Raw genomic sequence first — 20,563 nt, forward strand, 5'->3', positions numbered from 1 at the left:
ACTTTAAATAAAAATGTATCTCTGTCTATATCTATCGTCGGCGTAAAAATGTGTCTCCATGTCTATTGTCGGCGTACGGGTAAAAGACAAATTCACATATCGGAGGCGCGTATTAGATGAGACTATGCATATTGCATTAATTGTTGTGAGAGAACGCCACCTGCTGAGGAAATGTTTACGTAACAGTTATTCATTTGGAATATATCGCACAAAATTCCACAATTGTCCAAGAGAAGATGCAAAAGTATTCCGATTGCATGTATTGCTTTTTGACCCCACTGTTGCGAGACTAAACAAGAGTAACTTGGATGTAAATTTGTGCTTCTTTTCGTATGATGTTACACTGAAAATGTCGGCAGAAAAATTAGTGGAGGAGATATGGCCAGATGAAGTGTCTGGAGCGAAATATGGATTTTTTGTTGTTGGTTTATCAGCCCTTTTCTTTGCTTTACTCAGCAGGGTTAGTTTGTTGACAAAACCCAAAATTGCCACAAACGAATGGCGGTGGAAAAACATTTCGATATCTTTCGTACATTCTTGCATCACTGGAACATGGGCAGTTTGCTGGTAAGTAGACTGATCAGCCATTCGTTTGATTTTGTAAGTTCTGTCAGTACTTACTAGCTTTTTATTAAATGTAATTTTATTGGACGGCATGAACTTAAAATACTCTTTCTTTTTCAGTTTCTACCAGAAACCAGAAATGGCAGAAGATTTGATAAAAACGAGCACTCCACTTGGACATACTCTCATATCTGTCTCAGTCGGTGAGCACGAACGGGGCACGTCCTCATTGATTGTTGACTTTAAAGTTTACTTACATAACACTTGCACCACACCTACGTTTTGTGATCGATTATTTTGGGATTTTTTTTTAAATTTATTTTTTATTTTATATAAGTTTAGCCAGCACGTCGTTCGACTTTTAAACCAATGAATATGTGACATGCAAGTTCATTTACTGAACTTATGAGAGTCCTTACTGTTCTTAATATTTTGATATGGTTAACTTGAGCTTTGCACTTTGTCATTGACACTCATATCTCACATGTGCTATAGAAGTATTTGCGTTCAGATTTTATTGTAGGACTGGGCATATAGCTGCTTTACCTTATCTTAATTTTCTTTTATGAAATCATTAAATTAGAAATACATAGACTGTTCTTCCTATAGCTGGCCATAAACATTAAGTTTGCTTTTAAAAAATGGGATTATGACCATAAATAATATTTTACCAACAAGATGGTTTAGCCTTAGCCATTAAACCCTATTTGTTTTCTCCAATATTCAGTATTATGTATGCATTTTCACAAGATTTTATTCTTGTTGCAGTGTCTTTTTTTTCTATTTAAAATGGTCACTTAGATTTCTCAAATTAACCCAAATTTAAATTAAGTTGCTGGAGGCAGTGGAGTGGAGAGCAATACTTAATTAACTCTGGTAGTGCTGAGTTGTTTTCACATGACATGTATCTGGTCTGTTGAGCTGTTTTGAGAGTTAAGAGCTTTTACTAGCATTGGTGTTGCTGCTTTAAAAACAATAATATTAAACAGAACTGTATGAAATTTTATCAGATAATAACAGGATGCATCCATATTCTATATATATAATTTGCATTAAAATTAACTGGTTTCCTTTGATTACAGTGGCAAGCAAAATAATGAAATTTAAGAAAATAGTGACTACTTCTAAAAATTCATATTGCAAGCATTTCTTCATTACCTCTGGGCTACATACAAGAAATACCTTAAAGAATTCATTGATCTTTATTTGAATAAATTTTAAACTATGTTGTGCAAAAAAAATATGTCTCCAGTCGGAAAAATATCTGTTTATTGGTGCTGACCCTAGTACACACACACCTACCCGGTATGTGAGAAAGCTTGCCAGTAGCTTCTCGTGGGTCGGTGGTTCTTTCCCGGTTTTTCCCGTGTTCTTCCTCCACCATTAATAGTGGCCGCCATGTATAGCCTATCGTGTGCTGAAAAATGGCGTTAAACCGTACAACAACAACACAGCTACCCCCAATAAAAAAATAAATAAAAATTTAAAAAAGAAATTTTGAAATTGATTTGTGCATCTAATTGAGTGGGTTTTGCCAAGTAATTGAAATGTTTAGTTCTTTGTATCTGCTAATCATTATAATATATATGATGTTGATACAAAATTAAATTTTTTTTAAAAATTCTGAAAATTAAAATTTTGATAAAGCCAGTTTAACCCAGTGCTTGAAGTGCTTAGTACATCATATCTACTAATCATTATAATATATATATATAATATTAACAAAATCAAAAAACACCTTCCAAAACTAATTTTAAAACCAATGCAATAGGAAACGCATTTTTCTGGCCTTATTATATCTATTTAAAGGTAAAATTAAACATTATGTCTTGGTTGAAGTATTATGTGATTCCTTCCCTGTATGTATAATGAGAAAGTATCAATTTTGATAGCAACAACAGTGGTCTTGCAATTCGAAATATGTGACAATATTATTTGTGGTATATTGGATGCATGTGTTTATAACAGAATCTGCTTTTTTAAATGAATATTGAATACATATATCATTACCTTTTTGATATTGAATTTGCTCCTGTGTCTGTAATTATATATATAAGTTATAAAAGGAATAATGTTAGATACTTAATAGAAAACTAATAATGTTGTTGTTGTTATAGGGTTTATCGCCATTTTTCAGCACAAGATAGGCTATACATGGCGGCCAGTATTAATGATGGAGGAAGAACCCTGGAAAACCCCAGAAAGAACCACTGACCCACGAGAAGCTACTGGCAAGCTTTCTCACATACCCACATTAGCCGAATCCGAGACTCGAACCCATGCAGACAGAGGTGAGATGGCAGTGATCCATGACGGAGAGTGCTTTAGACCACTCTGCCACTCGGGGCCCCAGAAAACTAATAATAAAATGGTTGAAACAGTAACATATTTTAATGTGCAAAATGTTCCAAGTGGGCAATGAGTGATAAAAGCAATATCCAACAAAAATAACTAGAAGAAAAAGAAAAAAAATTTTTGATGGCATTTATGAAAGAATAGATATGTTTCTAATCCACACATAATGTATATATGCGTGTCCTTAACAACTCTAGTATTGTTTATTACTCATTCTCAACACTGTATTGTATTGTCTTTCACAAATGAAAATTCTGGTTATGAACAAAGAATGAGAAACTATCTACACTGTTGGTAGTAAATTAAAATTGGAAAATTATAATTACAAAATTACGTTTCAAGAAGCGTTTAATGTTATATCTAAGGGGACCAAAGACCTGATTAAAGGCAGTGGTAAAAGTGCTCATTTTCAGCTTGCATGGTTCAGGGTGAAGTCATTTGTGTTTTGGTACTCTAGCTCTGTAATTGAAACTTAAGTTCATGTGATAAAATGATGTGCTTGAAATCATTTTAATAACTTCTTCACTAACATTGTCAGCTTTCATCGAGAAATCTTACAGTACATTTACAACAAGATCAAAATTTGTTGAAAAGTTTTACTGGCTACAAAATGTTCATTATAATACATTCGAACTTCAACCCCAATTTGAGGATTTTGCTAACAAAGAATTAAGTAACTGTAATCATGCAAAAGTACAAGCCCTTGACAGTATCCCAACAGTTTATCAAAGATGGTGATAGTGTTTTGACAATTCCAACTGTAAACTATATCAAGTGGTATTTAATCAAATGAAGTTATGTAGGGTGTTCTACTTGACATTTGGTAACTAAGAATAACTTACTTGGTAAACTATTGTCTAGCTTATAGGGGAGCATATTATATGCTCTACTGATACATGTTTGGTACATCTCAGAGCTCTCAACAGTTTAAGGAGTCTTGGATTCTTCACTCATGGATCTCATTAGTCCCCAGTCTGTTTCAGAGAATCCTTGACATATACTTGCGAGTTCCTGCCTTTCAAAAGGATAGAAAGGAAAATGAAAAAGTACATGATCATTGTTTAGTACATATTAAGATTAAATTCTCAGCCTCATAAGACCACATTGGGGTGAAACTATTATTCAGTAATGGTCCAAAAAAACTATATCACACTGCATTCTACCATCTGCAAACTAGTTTTTCAAATCTTTACTTTTTACTGTACTTTGACTCAACAAATGTATGTATGGTATTTTGGTTTTCAAGTCTTCAAATACAGGACGTAATTCATTATTCTGATTCATGCATTCACTGTTTCAAGGTACAAACCATACTGACCGTTCCGATGGCCTAGTGGTAAGAGCATCCGCCTCGGATGCAGGAGGTCATGGGTTCAATCCCCGGCCGAGTCATACCAAAGACTTACAAAAATGGTACTAACAGCTGCCTCGCTTGGCGTTCAGCATTAAGAGGTTAGTGTTAGGACTGGTCAGCCTGGTGTCAGGATAATGTGACTGGGTGGGACATCATGCTACATGTCTGCGGCATGATGCCCCAGTGTTAGACATCACTATAAACTGCCACACTGCAGACATCATAGCAATATGGCTGAAAAATTGTTAAAACTATGTTAAAAATCCAAATCACACACACACACACACACAAACCATACTGCATTTTAGCCATCATTTTTAACACCAATTTTGAGAATTTTCTCAATAGTGTTGTCTATTTTTTCCATAGCATGACAACAACAACAACAAAAATCCCTGTTAAATTTGTAATTTTGCTTTCTGGCAGCCTTAAACCACTAACAGATTGCCTTTAATGTACCATCTGATTCCACTGTTATAAACCATGAAAACTGCTTCTTCCAGTTGGGTGTTTAAATTCTTACATTTGTATTTCTGCCACCATTATTATCAGCATCTTTCGATGTAGTTTGTAGGAGTCAGCATTAAATTTGCATTTTAACTTCAAGTTCTGTTTGCTTGGTCTTCACTTGTGCTCTCACTTTTGTCTGTTTTTTGCCTTTTGTTAACATTCATGTAATATTTGCCCTAAGTCTGTTTTGTGAAAAATGGAAACAGATTTTGCAGTCTCATTTTTGCATATCAAACTTCTTTTCTACTTTCTTGTAAAAAGTCATAAGATACTGAAGTGCCCTTATCTAAATCACAAATACTGAAAGTAACATTTATTATTATTATTATTATTATTATTACTACAGTACATATTAATGATTGAACAGCATTGTACAACTAAAAATCTGAGAAAGCTTTGATTACTTTTATGATTTGTAATATGCATAGTCAATGTTTATCATTTGCCTAATAAGTGCAGTTGCTTACACATGATTTTTTAATTAGTCACGTCTGAGAAGGATTAACATGGATATCATGCCCGTTTACCAAATTCAAGCCATTAAGTATTTTCCAGATCGACCATGACTGACCAAAAATATCAGAGGGGACATGAGACATGTCATGAGGATACATTACACACATAAATTTCACCAGGAAGTTTTGGTCCCTGAAAGCCCTCTGTCTTTATGATCACATTAAGGTTCAGACACTCAAAGGTTTCTACACTTGAATGATCATTCTCTATGTATAGAAAGTTTTTAACACAGTGAATCATGATATTATATATTGTGTATAATTATTAGTATTACAAGTTACATCTGTTGAATGGTTTGAATCATATCTAAGACAGCAAATTGCCAGTGTTAACAATACAGAATTCAGACCTTTGACAGTATCAAGTGGCGTGATTTGGAGTAGGATTTTAGGACCTCTTCTTTTGTATTGTGTCACTGCTATGGTAACTAGCATAGACCCTGATTGTAAGCTTTTATTATAATCAGATGACAGTGCTGTCATGTTTTCACATCAGAATACAGTGTATAAGTAGTGTTATGATGGGTGTTTTAGATTTTGGTAACTGAGATAGGTCAGCTCCTTCCATACCCCATGACTTTACCCTCGAATCACATGCGAGTGTATGATTTGAGCAGGTGTATACAAACCCATGGTGGGTACGTGAGAAAGCTTGCCAGTAGCTTCTCGAGGGTCGGTGGTTCTTTCCAGGGATTTCCCGGGTTCTTCCTCCACCATTAATACTGGCCGCCATGTATAGCCTATCGTGTGCTGAAAAATTGCATTAAACCCTACAACATCAACAAACCCATGGTGAACCTTTCCTAGTGGGTGTGAGCAAGTGAAGTTATTATGCTGTATGTCACAGTCAGGCCAGTGCACTGGCAAATTGATCAGTATAATCAGGCGCTTGATTTTTACTATAAATCCACTACTTCGGTCGCAAACACCTCGGTTTTGTATGCGTTCACATAGTAGCCGATGGTTTTTCATTTCTACCAACAGTCTTGACTACTTATTTTATCCTCAATAGACATTGAGTAGAGTTCAGTAATACTGAGACTGCTTTGTGCTGCTGCTGCGATAAGTTCCAAATAAGCAGATACATATAATATATATATATATATATATATATATATACACACACAATGGAACCTCATTAATCCAGACTCCGTTTATCCGGAAACCTCGCTCTCCAGACATAATTCAACGGGAACAGAATTCCTAAACATTAATTTGCTCCGTTAATCAAGAAGTCCGGATCTGGAAATCAAAATCGGGGACCAAAGTGTAAAATTACATTAAAACTTGTCTCGATAATCTGGAAATAATCTGTCCAAAAATAAGAAAATTCGAAAAATCATATGTGAAAATACAATCAGAAGAATAATACATAAAACACAGTAGCAAAGCCCTTGAGAATCTATGGCCACTATCAGTAACTAAGTAGCGTGACCATATTGTAACCAGCGATTGTATAAACAATGTCTGTTTTGGCTAGTCGCCGACGGGGGTGTTAATAATTAAATAAACACACTGGGATCAAATCGTCCACGCTTTTTGGTAAATAAATTAAAAGTGTCATTAAGCCTCTTTGTTGTTTACCAATTGTATGTAACAATCACAGTTTATTGTTTGCTGTGCAAATACAGTTGACATTTTTAAGCTGTGGACAGTATAGGGCTTCAAAGAATCCAGGCAAACAAAGGTTACAGACTTCTTCAGGAAATTGACATAATAAATGTATGTGCAGTACATACATGTACATGAACATAGTGTGATGTGTTCGATGTGTTAATTGTCTAAACTTCTATTTACTGTATATGTACATACAAGCACATGTTATAATAATGTGAAATAAACACAAATTAATAGATGTATTCATTAATTTATTTCAACCATTATTGAATATACAGTACATTACATATAAAGCTAGCATATACATGTACATATATACGGTGTGATGATATCGTAAAATTAAAAATGTGCATGATTCAATTATCTGGAAAACTCGTTAATCCGGACATATTCACTGGGAACAAATGTGTCCGGATTAACAAGGCTCCACTGTATATATATATCATATCAAAATTATTTAACCAGCACTGCCTGCAACATTGGTTACTATTGGTATAGCCCCAACAAAAATTCCAATTGGCATTGCTTTGATAGTTGCTGTGGTTGCAGTTCCTGTCAGACCAAGGCCAATGGTGGTTGCTATGGTTGTAATTCCTGTCAGACCAAGGCCAATGGTGGTTGCTATGGATGCAATTCCTGTCAGACCAAGGCCAGTGGTGGTTGCAATTTCTGTCAGACCAAGGCCAATGGTGGTTGCTATGGTTGTAATTCCTGTCAGACCAAGGCCAATGGTGGTTGCTATGGTTGCAATTCCTGTCAGACCAAGGCCAATGGTGGTTGCTGTGGTTGCAATTCCTGTCAGACCAAGGCCAATGGTGGTTGCTATGGTTGCAGTTCCTGTCAGACCAAGGCCAATGGTGGTTGCTGTGGTTGCAGTTCCTGTCAGACCAAAGCCAATGGTGGTTGCTGTACTGAATCCACAAGTTGCATCAGCAACAAGACAGTCACACTTATATTGCATAAGCACTATGGTTCTCTTGGTGGTTTCATATCACCATTTTTGCTCCACTTCGATTAATTTCTTGCATAAATGACATTGAGGATCCATTATAATTCTATTATTAATGTGATTGTGTAGATCCTGTCCAGGCTCATCACATCCAGGGGCAACACACACACACATGCATTTTTACCCAATTACCATTTTTTATTATTAGTTATTCAAAATCACCTCCTGAGGAATATATTTTAGTCAGGCAATTGTGCAGATCCAACTGAGGTGGGTCTGCCAGTGAATTCCACACTCATTTGGTGGAGAAACATTCCCTGACTGTTTCATGCCTGTTGGTGGAGTCAACAATTTAGTATTTTTGCTTGCTAGTGCTATAAAGCCATGTTGGCCTCAAGTTGGTATAATAGGGTGGTCCCAAGCGTTGATTACTATTTTTTCCATATTATATTTCATTGCATACAAGGCTTTGTAGACCTCTGAAGCAGATACTTGTCAACAGTTGCAACAAAAGTGCCATCAGTGTTAGCATCACTGGCCAACCAATCAAAAACTGGGCCAGCAAATTTCACAAATTCATCACCGCAGTCAGAATCTATTACTTACATTTAAAGGTACATCTAATCCTAAACACAAACACCGAAGACAGTTAAGTAACCCTCCAGACAGACGTGGAATGCTTCAGACTGAGTCTTTAACTCTCAGTGATAGATGTAAATATAAAAGATTTTAGAAGACCAGAATCTGGTTCAATAGTAGCATTGCCCAAGTACTAAACTGATTATTTATCAATGCTGCTTATTGACTCTGTCCATTACAATATCCAGATGCAATAAATACCATCCTGACTCATATGCCATTAAGACATGCTATTTTTCAAAGTGATCCACATCAGTAAATACAGTTTGGCCATCTGTTATTTTATTAGTCCGAGTTTCCTCTGACCCTTGCGACCCCATTTTTAATATTTGGGCATTTATGTTTTTCAGTCAACATAAATGCCCAAATATCAAAAATGGGTTGGCAGGGGTCAGAGGAAACTTGGACTATTATTTTATATTCATTGTTTCCATTCCTTTGCTTGTCAGCATTTTGTACTATATTGCACATGAGTTCCCACTGAGTAGTTGTGATAGCAACTGAATGGCCTTTGTATTCATGTAGTCTTTGATGAAAGTAAATGATATACTAGAGTCTTTGATTTCGCTGATTTTAGCCAGGTTTTTTGCAACAGCACCTTCCAGCTACAAAACAACTTGAATGTCCACATTAGATATTCATACTTTTCTGGTTTGATCTTCAAAAATCAAAAGCATGCCAGGTTCAACATCAGTAACAATCCAATTGGTATACTCAGTCAGATCTGTATTGATGGCAAACTTGGTCAGATCCCCATCAGGAAAGTGTCATTGGGCAGTTGAGCGTTTCAGTAGGTGATTTATATACTATTAAGCATACTTTTTAAGTGACAATACAAAATCAAGAAGGATTTTCTGAATTGGTGTTGAGGAAGCTTTGCTTCCTGCAACTGCATTGAATGCTTTAAGAACAAGATGTCCACATATAAGCCCATCCAGGTGAGTTTTTTAATGGCATTGTTGAATAAAATGGCAGTTGTTGTACGTTGCTACTGCCTTAGGTTGATAACAACTTCTAGTGGCAGTGCAAACCGATTCAAGTCAAAATATAAAAGATGCTTGGGTGTTACCACATATGGAACTGAATGAGTCACAGGCCCTATTGTCAAAATCCAGGTTGATGATACTAGTTTCCCTTGTGTGAGGAATAACTGGTTTTGTTGATGCAGTTGTAATCATTAGTAGGTTTTGACGTTACATTTACTGTAATCATTTAAATTATCATATCCAAAACAGCATGATACTTGTGAATTCCATTGAATGTTTGCAATGCTTTGAACTGTCATTGGTATGTTGCTTTAGACAAATGTGCATATTGTTGAGTTTCATTGATCACATCCTTATTTTTGTGTGTTGACCTTAGGAAAATATTCTTGTGTGGTTTTCTTGGTGTTAAAGCATGACATCATACACAATAAGATTGTCACTAGATGTGTCAAGGTCTTCAATAGGAGTTTCATTGACTAGGGAAGAAAATCAACAATGGAGGATGTTTCTTGGCAACAACTGAAGTGCTTTTCCTTAAAAGCTTTGAGCACATTATAACATTGTTGATCAACAGCCGATGGCACAGTTTTGTACAACTGATCCAACATTACCCCATCTCAAAATAATATTCAACAACAGTTGGGTTTTCACAGATATAGCAGGGCCATTTGTCAACATTCAAACTGAGTTTAGAACTAGGCTTAGGTAGTTTGTGGTTTACCATGGAAAAGTGGTAAAAGCAGAGCTTCACAAATTTAATCTTTTGCTTTTTCATGATGCAGTGTTGAATGTCATACAGTTAGTGTATAATACAATCAGGTCATGATAATGTGTGCGATGAGGTACTGAGACATGAATTGCAAATCCAGCTTTAGTTCAAACACATAATGGCCAAGCTGTGATGGCTGGAACTTGTATTCGATGTGGAGAAAATGAGTTCAGCTTTGTGGGAACCCATGGCCATAGATGCAACAGGTCTAAGAAAGTCACTGGTCGTGATGTCGCTGCTGCATTAACAATGCCACCTGTTGCACCAACAAGCAAATACCTTAAAGAAAAGCACATATGCCTCATTCCAGGAATTAGATACAATTATTGTGGGTCTGGTACATAGCTGGTTAAATGAATTGGTTCTAACAACTAACTTAAGTCCAGAGAGGAACCTGTAAACCTTGTCTCATCCATGACTTGAACGTGATAATCCTACTATAAGAAGGAATTGCTAGCTGAATCGTCATATGAGGCATGAAGTCTTAGATTCTCATTGGAAGTCATATATATTGATATAATAAATAAACAAACATGATTCCTGAGCAGATTTTATCCATAATGTACTACATCCTCATGGTTATTGAAAAAGTGAAGCTCCATTGAAAAGTTAGCAAGCATGACAAAGATTACCCATAGGATTGCTTGAGCATGGTTGACCAAACTAGCATTTTGGAAGATTCATCTACCCATGCCAAGGAAGGTTTCCCATGAATGATTGTTGCTCAAACACCTAACGAGATTCTTCCAGCTGCTCTTTTGTTTGTTCCATAAGACTGCATCTGGAGACAAATATGCAGGTTTGCAGTAACTACTGTAGATGTTGCCATTAGATACAAGGAAATCAAGTCACTGATGTTTTAGGATTTAGTAGATGCCTGTAAACTTATTTGAACATAGCCACGTTTGTTCTAAGTCAGTCCAGGGAACGATTTTTTTCAGAGGTGTTGCTACATTGCTAACAAAACAATGAGTGCCGGCTCATGTTGAACATGTTAATATGCATTGTGTCCAAGCTATTTTGGACTGATTTAACGATACACCTGCAGAAACAATTATTTAGACAGTACATGCAAGAATTGTTAAGGAATAGCAAAGCAAATTTCCTTGAATGGGTGACACAACTTCCATCAGTGATACAAATAATGAAATCACTGTGTGATTGGATTAAAACCCAATTTTTAATTTAGGAAAAAAGCTGTCACTGTAGCATATAAAATGATTTAAGAACCATCTTTATCACTAGGGGAGTTAGAAGGTGAACAGTGTTCTATTGACCTAGTATTTGTGCGAGAGGAATTGCTAACTCATTCCTGGAAATACAGAACTACAAATGTTGATCTGTTTTAATAAGTTAATATATAAATGGATCATGCTAGCATACACAATACTTTTTCCCACCTATGAATATGATTTTAATGTCACTTCAGGCTCCGCTAAATAAACCAGCTGATCTTTTCTGATCTGGGCCAAATGGGGGTCAAATCCCAATGTATAATATATAGATATAATTTCCGTTAAGCTTAAATTACCCCAAAGTATCTTTAATTTTCCACCAAAAAGTGGTAACCAACTAGTAGCTCACTACTTTTACATGTATATCCAATAACTTCAAATGTTTTGTGCTTCCTATACAAATAATCCATTTACTTTGATGAAATATATTATCAATAGTAAATTTATTAAATAGGCCAGCTGTCTTGCTACATAGATTTTTTTCATATTGATGGTCAGTGAGTGTGTATGCCGTTGTTATATTAATACTGAAACATTTTACTAATTTGTTCTTGGTGATCTTTGCTGCTGCTACTAAGTTCACGTATTATTTCAGTGTTATTCATTCAATTAACTTCTGTACTAGATGGACTAATTCACAACAGCAACTAAATTATTTTCTTTAGCAGTATCATGTAATGTTTTATCAGGTTTTTTTCTGATAATATGGGTCAAGTACATGTATGTGTCACTGCCGTTCCAAGATTGTTCAGAAATTTATCAGCATGCCCTGGATATATGTTGAAAAAAACTCACACATCTTTAGGCCCTCTTGAAACATCTGTATGCATTTAAGTGAAACTGCAATTTAATCTTTTTCTATAACATTACACACTCCATATATCTGGTAGTAACTCTTAAAATACTACAGTGTATTGGCATCAATCTGAATTGCCATTTATTTATACTACTTGAATTGTTCCATTAAAGAAAATGTCCTCACTATGCCACAGATTATATCAAATATTCTCACACTAACCCTGCCTGTATAAAATATTCTCAGATTAACTCTGCCAATATAAAGTGTTCTTGCACTAACTCTGCCACAGTTTAGTGGTGATCACTATTATTTCTGCAGTCATATAGTTACTATCAATAATATAGGACTGACTGCAGCACCTATTGTATAGTACCTTTACATGCTTGCACCCATCGGGGAAAGGGCTTATCACGAGTTTGTATACACTTGCTACATGAGAGTCTGATTCATGGGTAAAGTCATGCGGTATAACAGAATCTGGCCTATTTTAGCTCCCAAAAGCTAAAATGTCCCAATAACATTACATGTCAATAAAGCTTGTGAAAGAACTCTAATCCTGCCATCTCTGGCTCACCGCCAACAACTTGTCATTAGATTTGGATAAGACAATGGAACCTGTTTGGCTTGAGGAAAAATAAGCAAATTTAGAGAATTCAAAATAATCTGTAATGGCTCCATGATAAGTTCTCAAATGTGGATTTAAATATTTTGGTCTTCATATAGGTAATTTACTGTTTGGTGAATGTATAGTTGATAGTATACTAAAGAAAAATAGACGTACAGGTAAATGGTTCTCTTTAGATAAAGTGAGTGTTTATCACTGACTAATCCAGTTCTTCATGTTATGCAGTAATTGGTGAAAAAATCTCAACAACCATCACCAAACAGCACAGAATAAAGCTATGCTTATAAGTAATTTAGAACCCAGATCAAGCATCAGACAGTATGCACTTGAAAGTGTGTGGAGGATAGAGTAAAACAATTAATATTCAATTATTTTATAAGAAATGTCCATCTTACATGAGCCAGAGATTCCCTAAAATTAGTGATTTTTGTAACAATCAGAAGTACACCATGTGTTAGCTCCATAGCTGCAAAGACTTTTTTGTAGAACTCAATAAGCAGTTAAAACCTGTTACCCATTTTTACGAGGAGCATTTCAAACACAGATAATTTTCAATTCATCTGTTCAGTTACACCTTTTGAAACTAAAATCAAGCTGTTCAGTGATATTTTACTAGAATGAATTTGTATTTAATGATATTAATTCTGAAATCAGTTTTAATACTTTATAGTAATTTCATCTCCATGTTGAATATGTACTTGTGATTTGCAAAATGTCCTTTGCCCCAAAATCTTGATCCCACATGCCTCTATTGGAAATAAGTTTTTATTAACCTGTATGGGTTATCCTTTTTGGAACATGTATTTTCATGTTTGTAGTACAACTGTTTTTATGTAGTTTTAGTTGTTATATGTATTGCTACTTATGTTATTTTCTGATCCTACCTAACATTATTATTATTGCTATTATTATTATTATTATTACTATTATTATTATTATTATTATTATTATTATTATTGTTAATGTAGACAAAGGATATAATTTAGAGAGGGGGGCTAAAAGACATGGGGTGAAACATGTTTGCTAAATGATATGGGTTTTAAATGGGAGTGTGGATGAAACAATCAGGATTTCTCATCTTTATCTACTTTCTCCTTGTATTGCAGTGATCCAGCTAGGAATCTCTTACAAAGGAGAGAGCAAGTTAGGCACCTTCAGCAGTAGGGGCACTATTTGGAACAAATAGCATTCTTTTTAAGAAAAGGAAATATAATTTCATCTTTTTGAAGTAGAATCAGATGAAAGTACAAAAATATATTTATTCTACATTTAAAATAACAGAAAAATAAGTGACTCAAGTTGAAAATGAATTTTTTTTAATGATGTTTAAGTGATTTGGAGAGAGGAAGTGGGGAGGGACCAAAATGGCACTGAGGATGGAGAAGGGGCACCATTCTGTTTTATTTCCAGCTGGAGTATTGCATTGTTTATAAACTGAAGAAAAAAAAAACTTGCAATATCGAATTACTACTTGCAAATTTTCAAACCTGTTGCAAGTCTACTGTAGTATGTGATTTACTACAGGCTGGCTATGTGTAATTAAAAAAAAAAACAGTGTTACTGCTATAAAGATTGGTAACCAGTCTCAGTTTGCCTGGTGATGTCAACACCTAAATGTATGGTGTTGTGACTCTAGATCGTAAACTATGTAACAAAATAAAAGCCAACAAGTTTAGTAAATTCAACAAATAATTCATTTCCCTAGAATACGAAGTGAAAATTCAAGAGACATTATTTTGAATTAAATCCCAAATAATTCTAAGGTGCTATCACAAGCCCAAAGTAAATTCCTATAATCTTGACTGTTCTGATGTACCAAGAGTCTTGATGAACCACAATGATGTAATGCACTTTCAAGTATGGTCTTTAATTTGTCAAGAAATTCCTGACACTTTTCAGACTGACGAAACATGGATTTCTTACTCACCAAATTTGTCAGGCTCGACATTTTTGGAGAAATTTGAACACAATGTCTAATAATATTCAGTCATAGCCAAAAATCTCATCAGTTGCTTTTTACTAATAGGTACTAGGAATTTAGAGATAGCCTTGGCCTTAATTTCTACACTTTAACTTGACCTTATCCTGCATTATGTCCTAAAAATGTAACACAAGCACATAAAAACTCACTTTTATCTAAATTAACTCAGATTTGCATTACTGAGTCAATTGAAGAATTTCTGAATGGTTTCCAAGTGATCTTTCCAGTTCTCATTTTAGATGATGATAGCATCAGTGCACACATCTCAGTTTTCTAGACTAGATGCTATCATGGTCAATAAATGCTGGAATGTTGATGGATAACCTTTCATACCAAATTGCATCACTTTATGTTGTTGAAGTCCATCCAGAGTTGCAAATGCCAAAATTACTTTCACTAATTCCATGAGTGGAATTTGCCAGAATCCTTTTAAAAGGTCAAATATGGTGATGTACTTTGCATTTCCAATTTTTCAATGCAGTCATCCATTCTTCGCATTGGAAATGAATCCATTTTGATGATGCCATTGACATTTTCTATAGTCAGTATGAAATGTGTTATCTGGCAGAAGAATATTCACAGTGATCTCCAGTTACTTTTGCTAGGTTGTTTGAAATCATTTTCCAGTAATTATCAAAAATTTTAACATTTCTGCTTGAGAGGATTCTTTCTGTAAGGATGCTGCCTCACCAGTGCAGAATCTACTATGTCATTATCATGATAGATTTTATTCGTTCATGTTGGAACATCGGGAAACAAGTGCAAGTAGCTATTTTAATTCACTTTTTTTCTTGTGGTTGAAGATGTGAAAGTTTCAGGTCCAGATTGTTTGTTATTTCAAATAATTCCAAAGATAGGTTAAAGCAATGTTGCTACAGTTAGATTGCATTCTATTGTTTACATAATTACTGTGTGGGAGAGGTGAAACTAAATTGATTGAATAACTAACTGGACTATCTTAGCCAAAAAGATATTTATATGACAAAGTTGTTTCTGTTACCACCTTGCAGGAGAGTAAATGATGTCTATTAAGTCGTTACTTTCATTTAAATTATATAAGGACCATACAATTTAGCCGAAGACGATTTTGAGGAATCCCTAAAAGAGCTAGAACTCTATCACCAGGCTGGAAACTTCCTTTCATTGTATAACTTAATTTCATTTTTTGACTGAGTGGAGTGAAGATTAGTTCTTGTTACTTCACCAGTTTTTGACAATTTATATTTGAAATCAGACTCTAGTCAAGAAGATTAATCTTGGAATCTTCACTTGAAAGAAGTTTCTTTTTTAATAACTTCAGTGGTCCATGGACAGTATCCAACAATTAGTTCAAAATGACTAATACCCAATGATTACTTGATGACTAAAACCCAATGATTACTTGATGACTAAAACCTAATGATTGCTTGATGACTAAAACCCAGTGATTACTTGAAATGATTCCCCAACAGTAAATGAGCACCCTCGTCCCAGTCTTTTCCTGTATGAAAGCCATATGACCAAAGAATAATATTCTTCAAAGTTTGATGAAATCGTTCAAAAAGTCCCATGGCTTGCAAGGTGATAGGCAGAAGATTTAAAATGTTGAATGCCTAATTCATTCATAACTTGTTGGAAAATTCCATACATAAAATTTGACCCCAAATCAGACTCGACAGATTTGGGAAGGCTAAAAAGTGTTAAAAACAACTTGATCATTGCTTTTACTGTATCTATCTATCTATCTGTCTGCCTGTCTGAAGGCATGGGTTATTGATAATTGGAAGTTTTGCACTCACAAAAAAGATGCAAGAGCTCAAAATCTTAGATGGAATTTTAGTTTTACTGGTCATAATCTACAATAGCATATATAGGGACCTGTTATCAAGACTTCTTTTGGTGTTGATCCTAAATAACATTGTCATCTTACAGTCAGTTTGGATGCCTCTATAGCCATATTTAAAATCTTGTTATCAGAGAAGAATATCAGAGATGGTTTCAGTACAAGCAGTTAAAAAGAAGAAACTCTTATCCTTGATTCCCAGAAATTACTTCAGCAAGTTATGACAGTCCGTTCAAGGGCTCCTGTATAATCTTTTTCCTAGCTGTAGCATTTAAAAATATTTAGAAATATATAACCAACTGCATTAAGCCAGTTAGTCAGTACTCTCTCTCTCTCTGCTTTTCTGAAAATAGGGAAAAAATAGTGGGTTCACTTTGTATGAACGTTTTCAGTAACCACTCAGAAACAGAGCATGTGACATTAGAGGTGTGGGTGTGCTGGTACAATATGTGAGAAAGTATTATGCAGTTGCCCAGGTTGAAACACAACCTAATTTTTGAAATAACTTCTTTTGGTATAATCACCATCATCTTTGCTAGCCAAGTGTTATCAATACACATTCTTCCATATCAACCAATGGCACATTTAGCTAGCTGAAACAGTGCTTTCATGTGGATAAAAATAGCCCCTACCTGTAGTGCTGTTAACTAATCAGTGAGAGAGAGATGTTATTATGTGACCTGTTAGGCATTCAATAAGGCATCTTCTATGATATCCACAAGCATGGACTTGGAATTGAAAACTGCATAAAATATTTTAATTGGAGAAACTTGTGAGCAATGTGTCATTGTGTACATCTTCTCAATTTAAAGTAACAAGGGATCTGATTAAATAACTTTTTTCTCTCAACTCCATCGAATCAAATAGAAGAGCCATAGATACCATTTTAGCTAGCTAAATATGACATGGGTTAATGTGAAATGAAGTGGATCGATGACTCTTGGCCAGCAAAGATGAATCTCTCATATCAGTCTTTATTACTGCCATACTACAAACATAATTTAACATTTGAATTCTGTTTACACTGGGGCCCCGAGTGGCCGAGTGGTCTAAAGCGCTCTTCGTTACGGATCACTGCCATCTCACCTCTGTCTGCGGCGGTTCGAGTCTAAGATTCAGCCAATGTGGGCATGTGAGAAAGCTTGCCAGTAGCTTCTCGTGGGTCGGTGGTTCTTTCCGGAGTTTTCCGGGTTCTTCCTCCACCATTAATACTGGCCGCCATGTATAGCCTATCGTGTGCTGAAAAATGGCGTTAAACCCCACAACAACAACAACAACAACTGTTTACACTGAGCAGTCACCAAGGTTTTGATATTTTAATCACCTGAGAACTTCCATTGCTTCATTTCATTTGCTTTGACCTATTAAACAACTTGCTTCCCAGCACTCAATTTGACACTTGATTACATGTTTCTTTGAAATAAAGCTGATTATAAAAATAAATGTACAAAAAGTGCACAACATCCTTTAATAATATCTTTAACCAATATAAGCACATATTTAAGCATGAAAGAAAAGGCACTTGTCTCTCACTCAATGGAATTGAAATTTTTCACAACAGTTATGTATTTTCTTATGTATGACTGGAATCCAGCTGTGAATTACTACATTATGTTAATATGAGCTTACCATACATTGGAATACAGGGTGTGATACAGATGAAAAAGCACCAAGCTTCATTGACCTTCAAGTCACCTAAGTATGTATAAATATGAATACTGAATACAACAGTTCAAAGAGGTTTTTACACAAAACAGTTTCATCCATTGGTTAATTTTGTGAATACACCGTATATACTCCCTTATAATCAAGTCCAACTGCAAACTGCATAGACCCAGATCTGCCATCACATAATGCGTAAGTAGATCATGGTCGGTGCAATTTGTTAGGAGTAATCGTTGGAGAACAAACAACATAGACCCTGATCTGCTGGTGCATTATGCTACAGAAGATCAGGATCTTTGTTGTAAATATGGTAGACTTTAAAGACTAATTAAAATGATGATCTAAAAGGCAACACATGGATTCCTTTAATGGACATCCCATTGTACGTGTATTATATCCTGGCTTCTTCTCCAGGATGGCCACAATTCAACCACTTGATTTCCCTTTCTTTTACTTGTAGACCCATTAATAAGCCCCTGTCATCCCAACCATTCTGAAATGCATCTTACCTCAGCCATTAGAGCCTATTGCCTGAATTTTAATACCCACAAAACAAGATGGTTCATAGTTACTGTTACCTAGTGTGGACATTGAAAAAGACATCATTGAGTGGGAGGTGCTTGTCATTCATTTAAGCATATATCAAGAAATTATCCATAAAATTTGCTTCAGGCTCCAGCCATCTACTGCCACTGGAACTCAATAGTATCACTGTCAACACCTACCTGAAAAATGTACTCAACCTTAGAACTCAAACATAAAGTGCTGACTACTTGAGATGTACATTTTCACAACCTTACTGACCGGCACACTTAAGAGAGAGCACTTGTACTTGTTTAAATATTGCTAAAATACATAATGAAACATCAAAAAACAATCATAACCTTGGCATTCTAAAATAGAATGTGCGAATATGATGAATATTTTGTTCTGCCTGTATTTACAAGCTTGATGCATTATCATTTGTAGAGTTTAGAATATTGTAGACCCAACCTGTCATCGCATAATGCACTGTTTGTTCTTTTCAGGATTCCATTCAGTTTGTGTATATGATGCATTCAGATGGTTTGAAGTTTTGAAATAAATCCATCTGTTAGCTTTAATGAGAAAAGACTCTCACTAAGCTAAAAACAGATTGGATTCAACTTGGATATATTTTCATCCCAAAATTTGATCAGAGCAATTTTCACACCAATCTGCCTTTCCCTATACAAGTTACCTTTTAAAAAATGGGTGGTTAACAGACTTATTTTATAATTTAAATTTTTTGTTTCAAGTGAAAAACTTGAGAATTGCGATAATGTATGAGCTTAGCACAGGGTTCCTGCATAGGTCTGGAAATCTAGAAAATATCTAAAAATTTGCTTTTTCAGGTCTTGAAAATATCGGGAAAATTTTAAATATGATTGAAAAGTCTTACATTTTCATTGTTACAGAAACCTATAATATGACTGGAGAAGTTTTATGATACAGATAAATCTTGTAGTATAGATTATACTCTTCACACATTTACTTGCAATTTTTAAGTATGTTTGCCTTATTAGGTCAATAAACTTGACCCAGTGTTAGGTCTGGAAAGTTTTTTTTTTTGGTTTGGAAAAGGTGTGGAATATTTTTTTTAAATTCATGGCAGGAACATTAATAACATATTCATTGCTTTACTGAACACCTTGTCAGACAGTGAAATTTGCTGCCTGTTTTACTGTCAGTCAGGTATTTTTCAGCAAGAAAAGCTGTGGGAAGATAATGGAATTAATGACTTAAGAAAAAAATGCCCCAGGAACACCTGAAATTGCACCATTCATGTATTTGCACCTTTAAGAAAAAAAATTTCAGGCAGAGAATGCCTTTGGAAACCACCAGCAAACTTGTGTATTGCATTTGCTGCCTGCATTGCTACATGTTTTTTAAACAGCCTCTTGTTTTGAAAATATGGGAAAGCCCTGAAGGACCATATTACCACCTCGTCAACCTGTCCACCTGTCTAATAACTGACTAGCCATATGTCAGCAGATATTACTGATATGACCTAATTAACTTTGTAAGACTTAGATACTTTGAGAATTACCAGGTTTCATTTAAATTATATTGTGATTTTGATTGTCAACAGAAAACAGTTGAGGACTAAATTTAATAAAATTGATTGGTTGAACTTATTTTAATCAGCATGATCTTTCT

General features: G+C 35.0%; 1 protein-coding gene across 1 annotated transcript in view; it reads left to right on the forward strand.

Moving 5' to 3' along the window:
- Positions 1–247: 247 nt before the first annotated feature.
- Positions 248–20,563, forward strand: part of LOC149775377 (TLC domain-containing protein 2-like) — a 32,652-nt gene continuing 12,336 nt past the window's right edge. The window contains exons 1-2 of the mRNA XM_089943231.1: positions 248–567; positions 685–767. Coding sequence (XP_089799357.1) covers positions 350–567; positions 685–767 — 301 coding nt within the window. The 5' untranslated portion in view covers positions 248–349. The remainder of the gene's footprint in view (positions 568–684; positions 768–20,563) is intronic.

The sequence above is a fragment of the Sinohyriopsis cumingii genome, chromosome 19 (assembly GCF_028554795.1).
Source record: "Sinohyriopsis cumingii isolate HCF-2022 chromosome 19, ASM2855479v2, whole genome shotgun sequence".
In the NCBI taxonomy this organism is placed as follows: Eukaryota; Metazoa; Mollusca; class Bivalvia; order Unionida; family Unionidae; genus Sinohyriopsis; species Sinohyriopsis cumingii.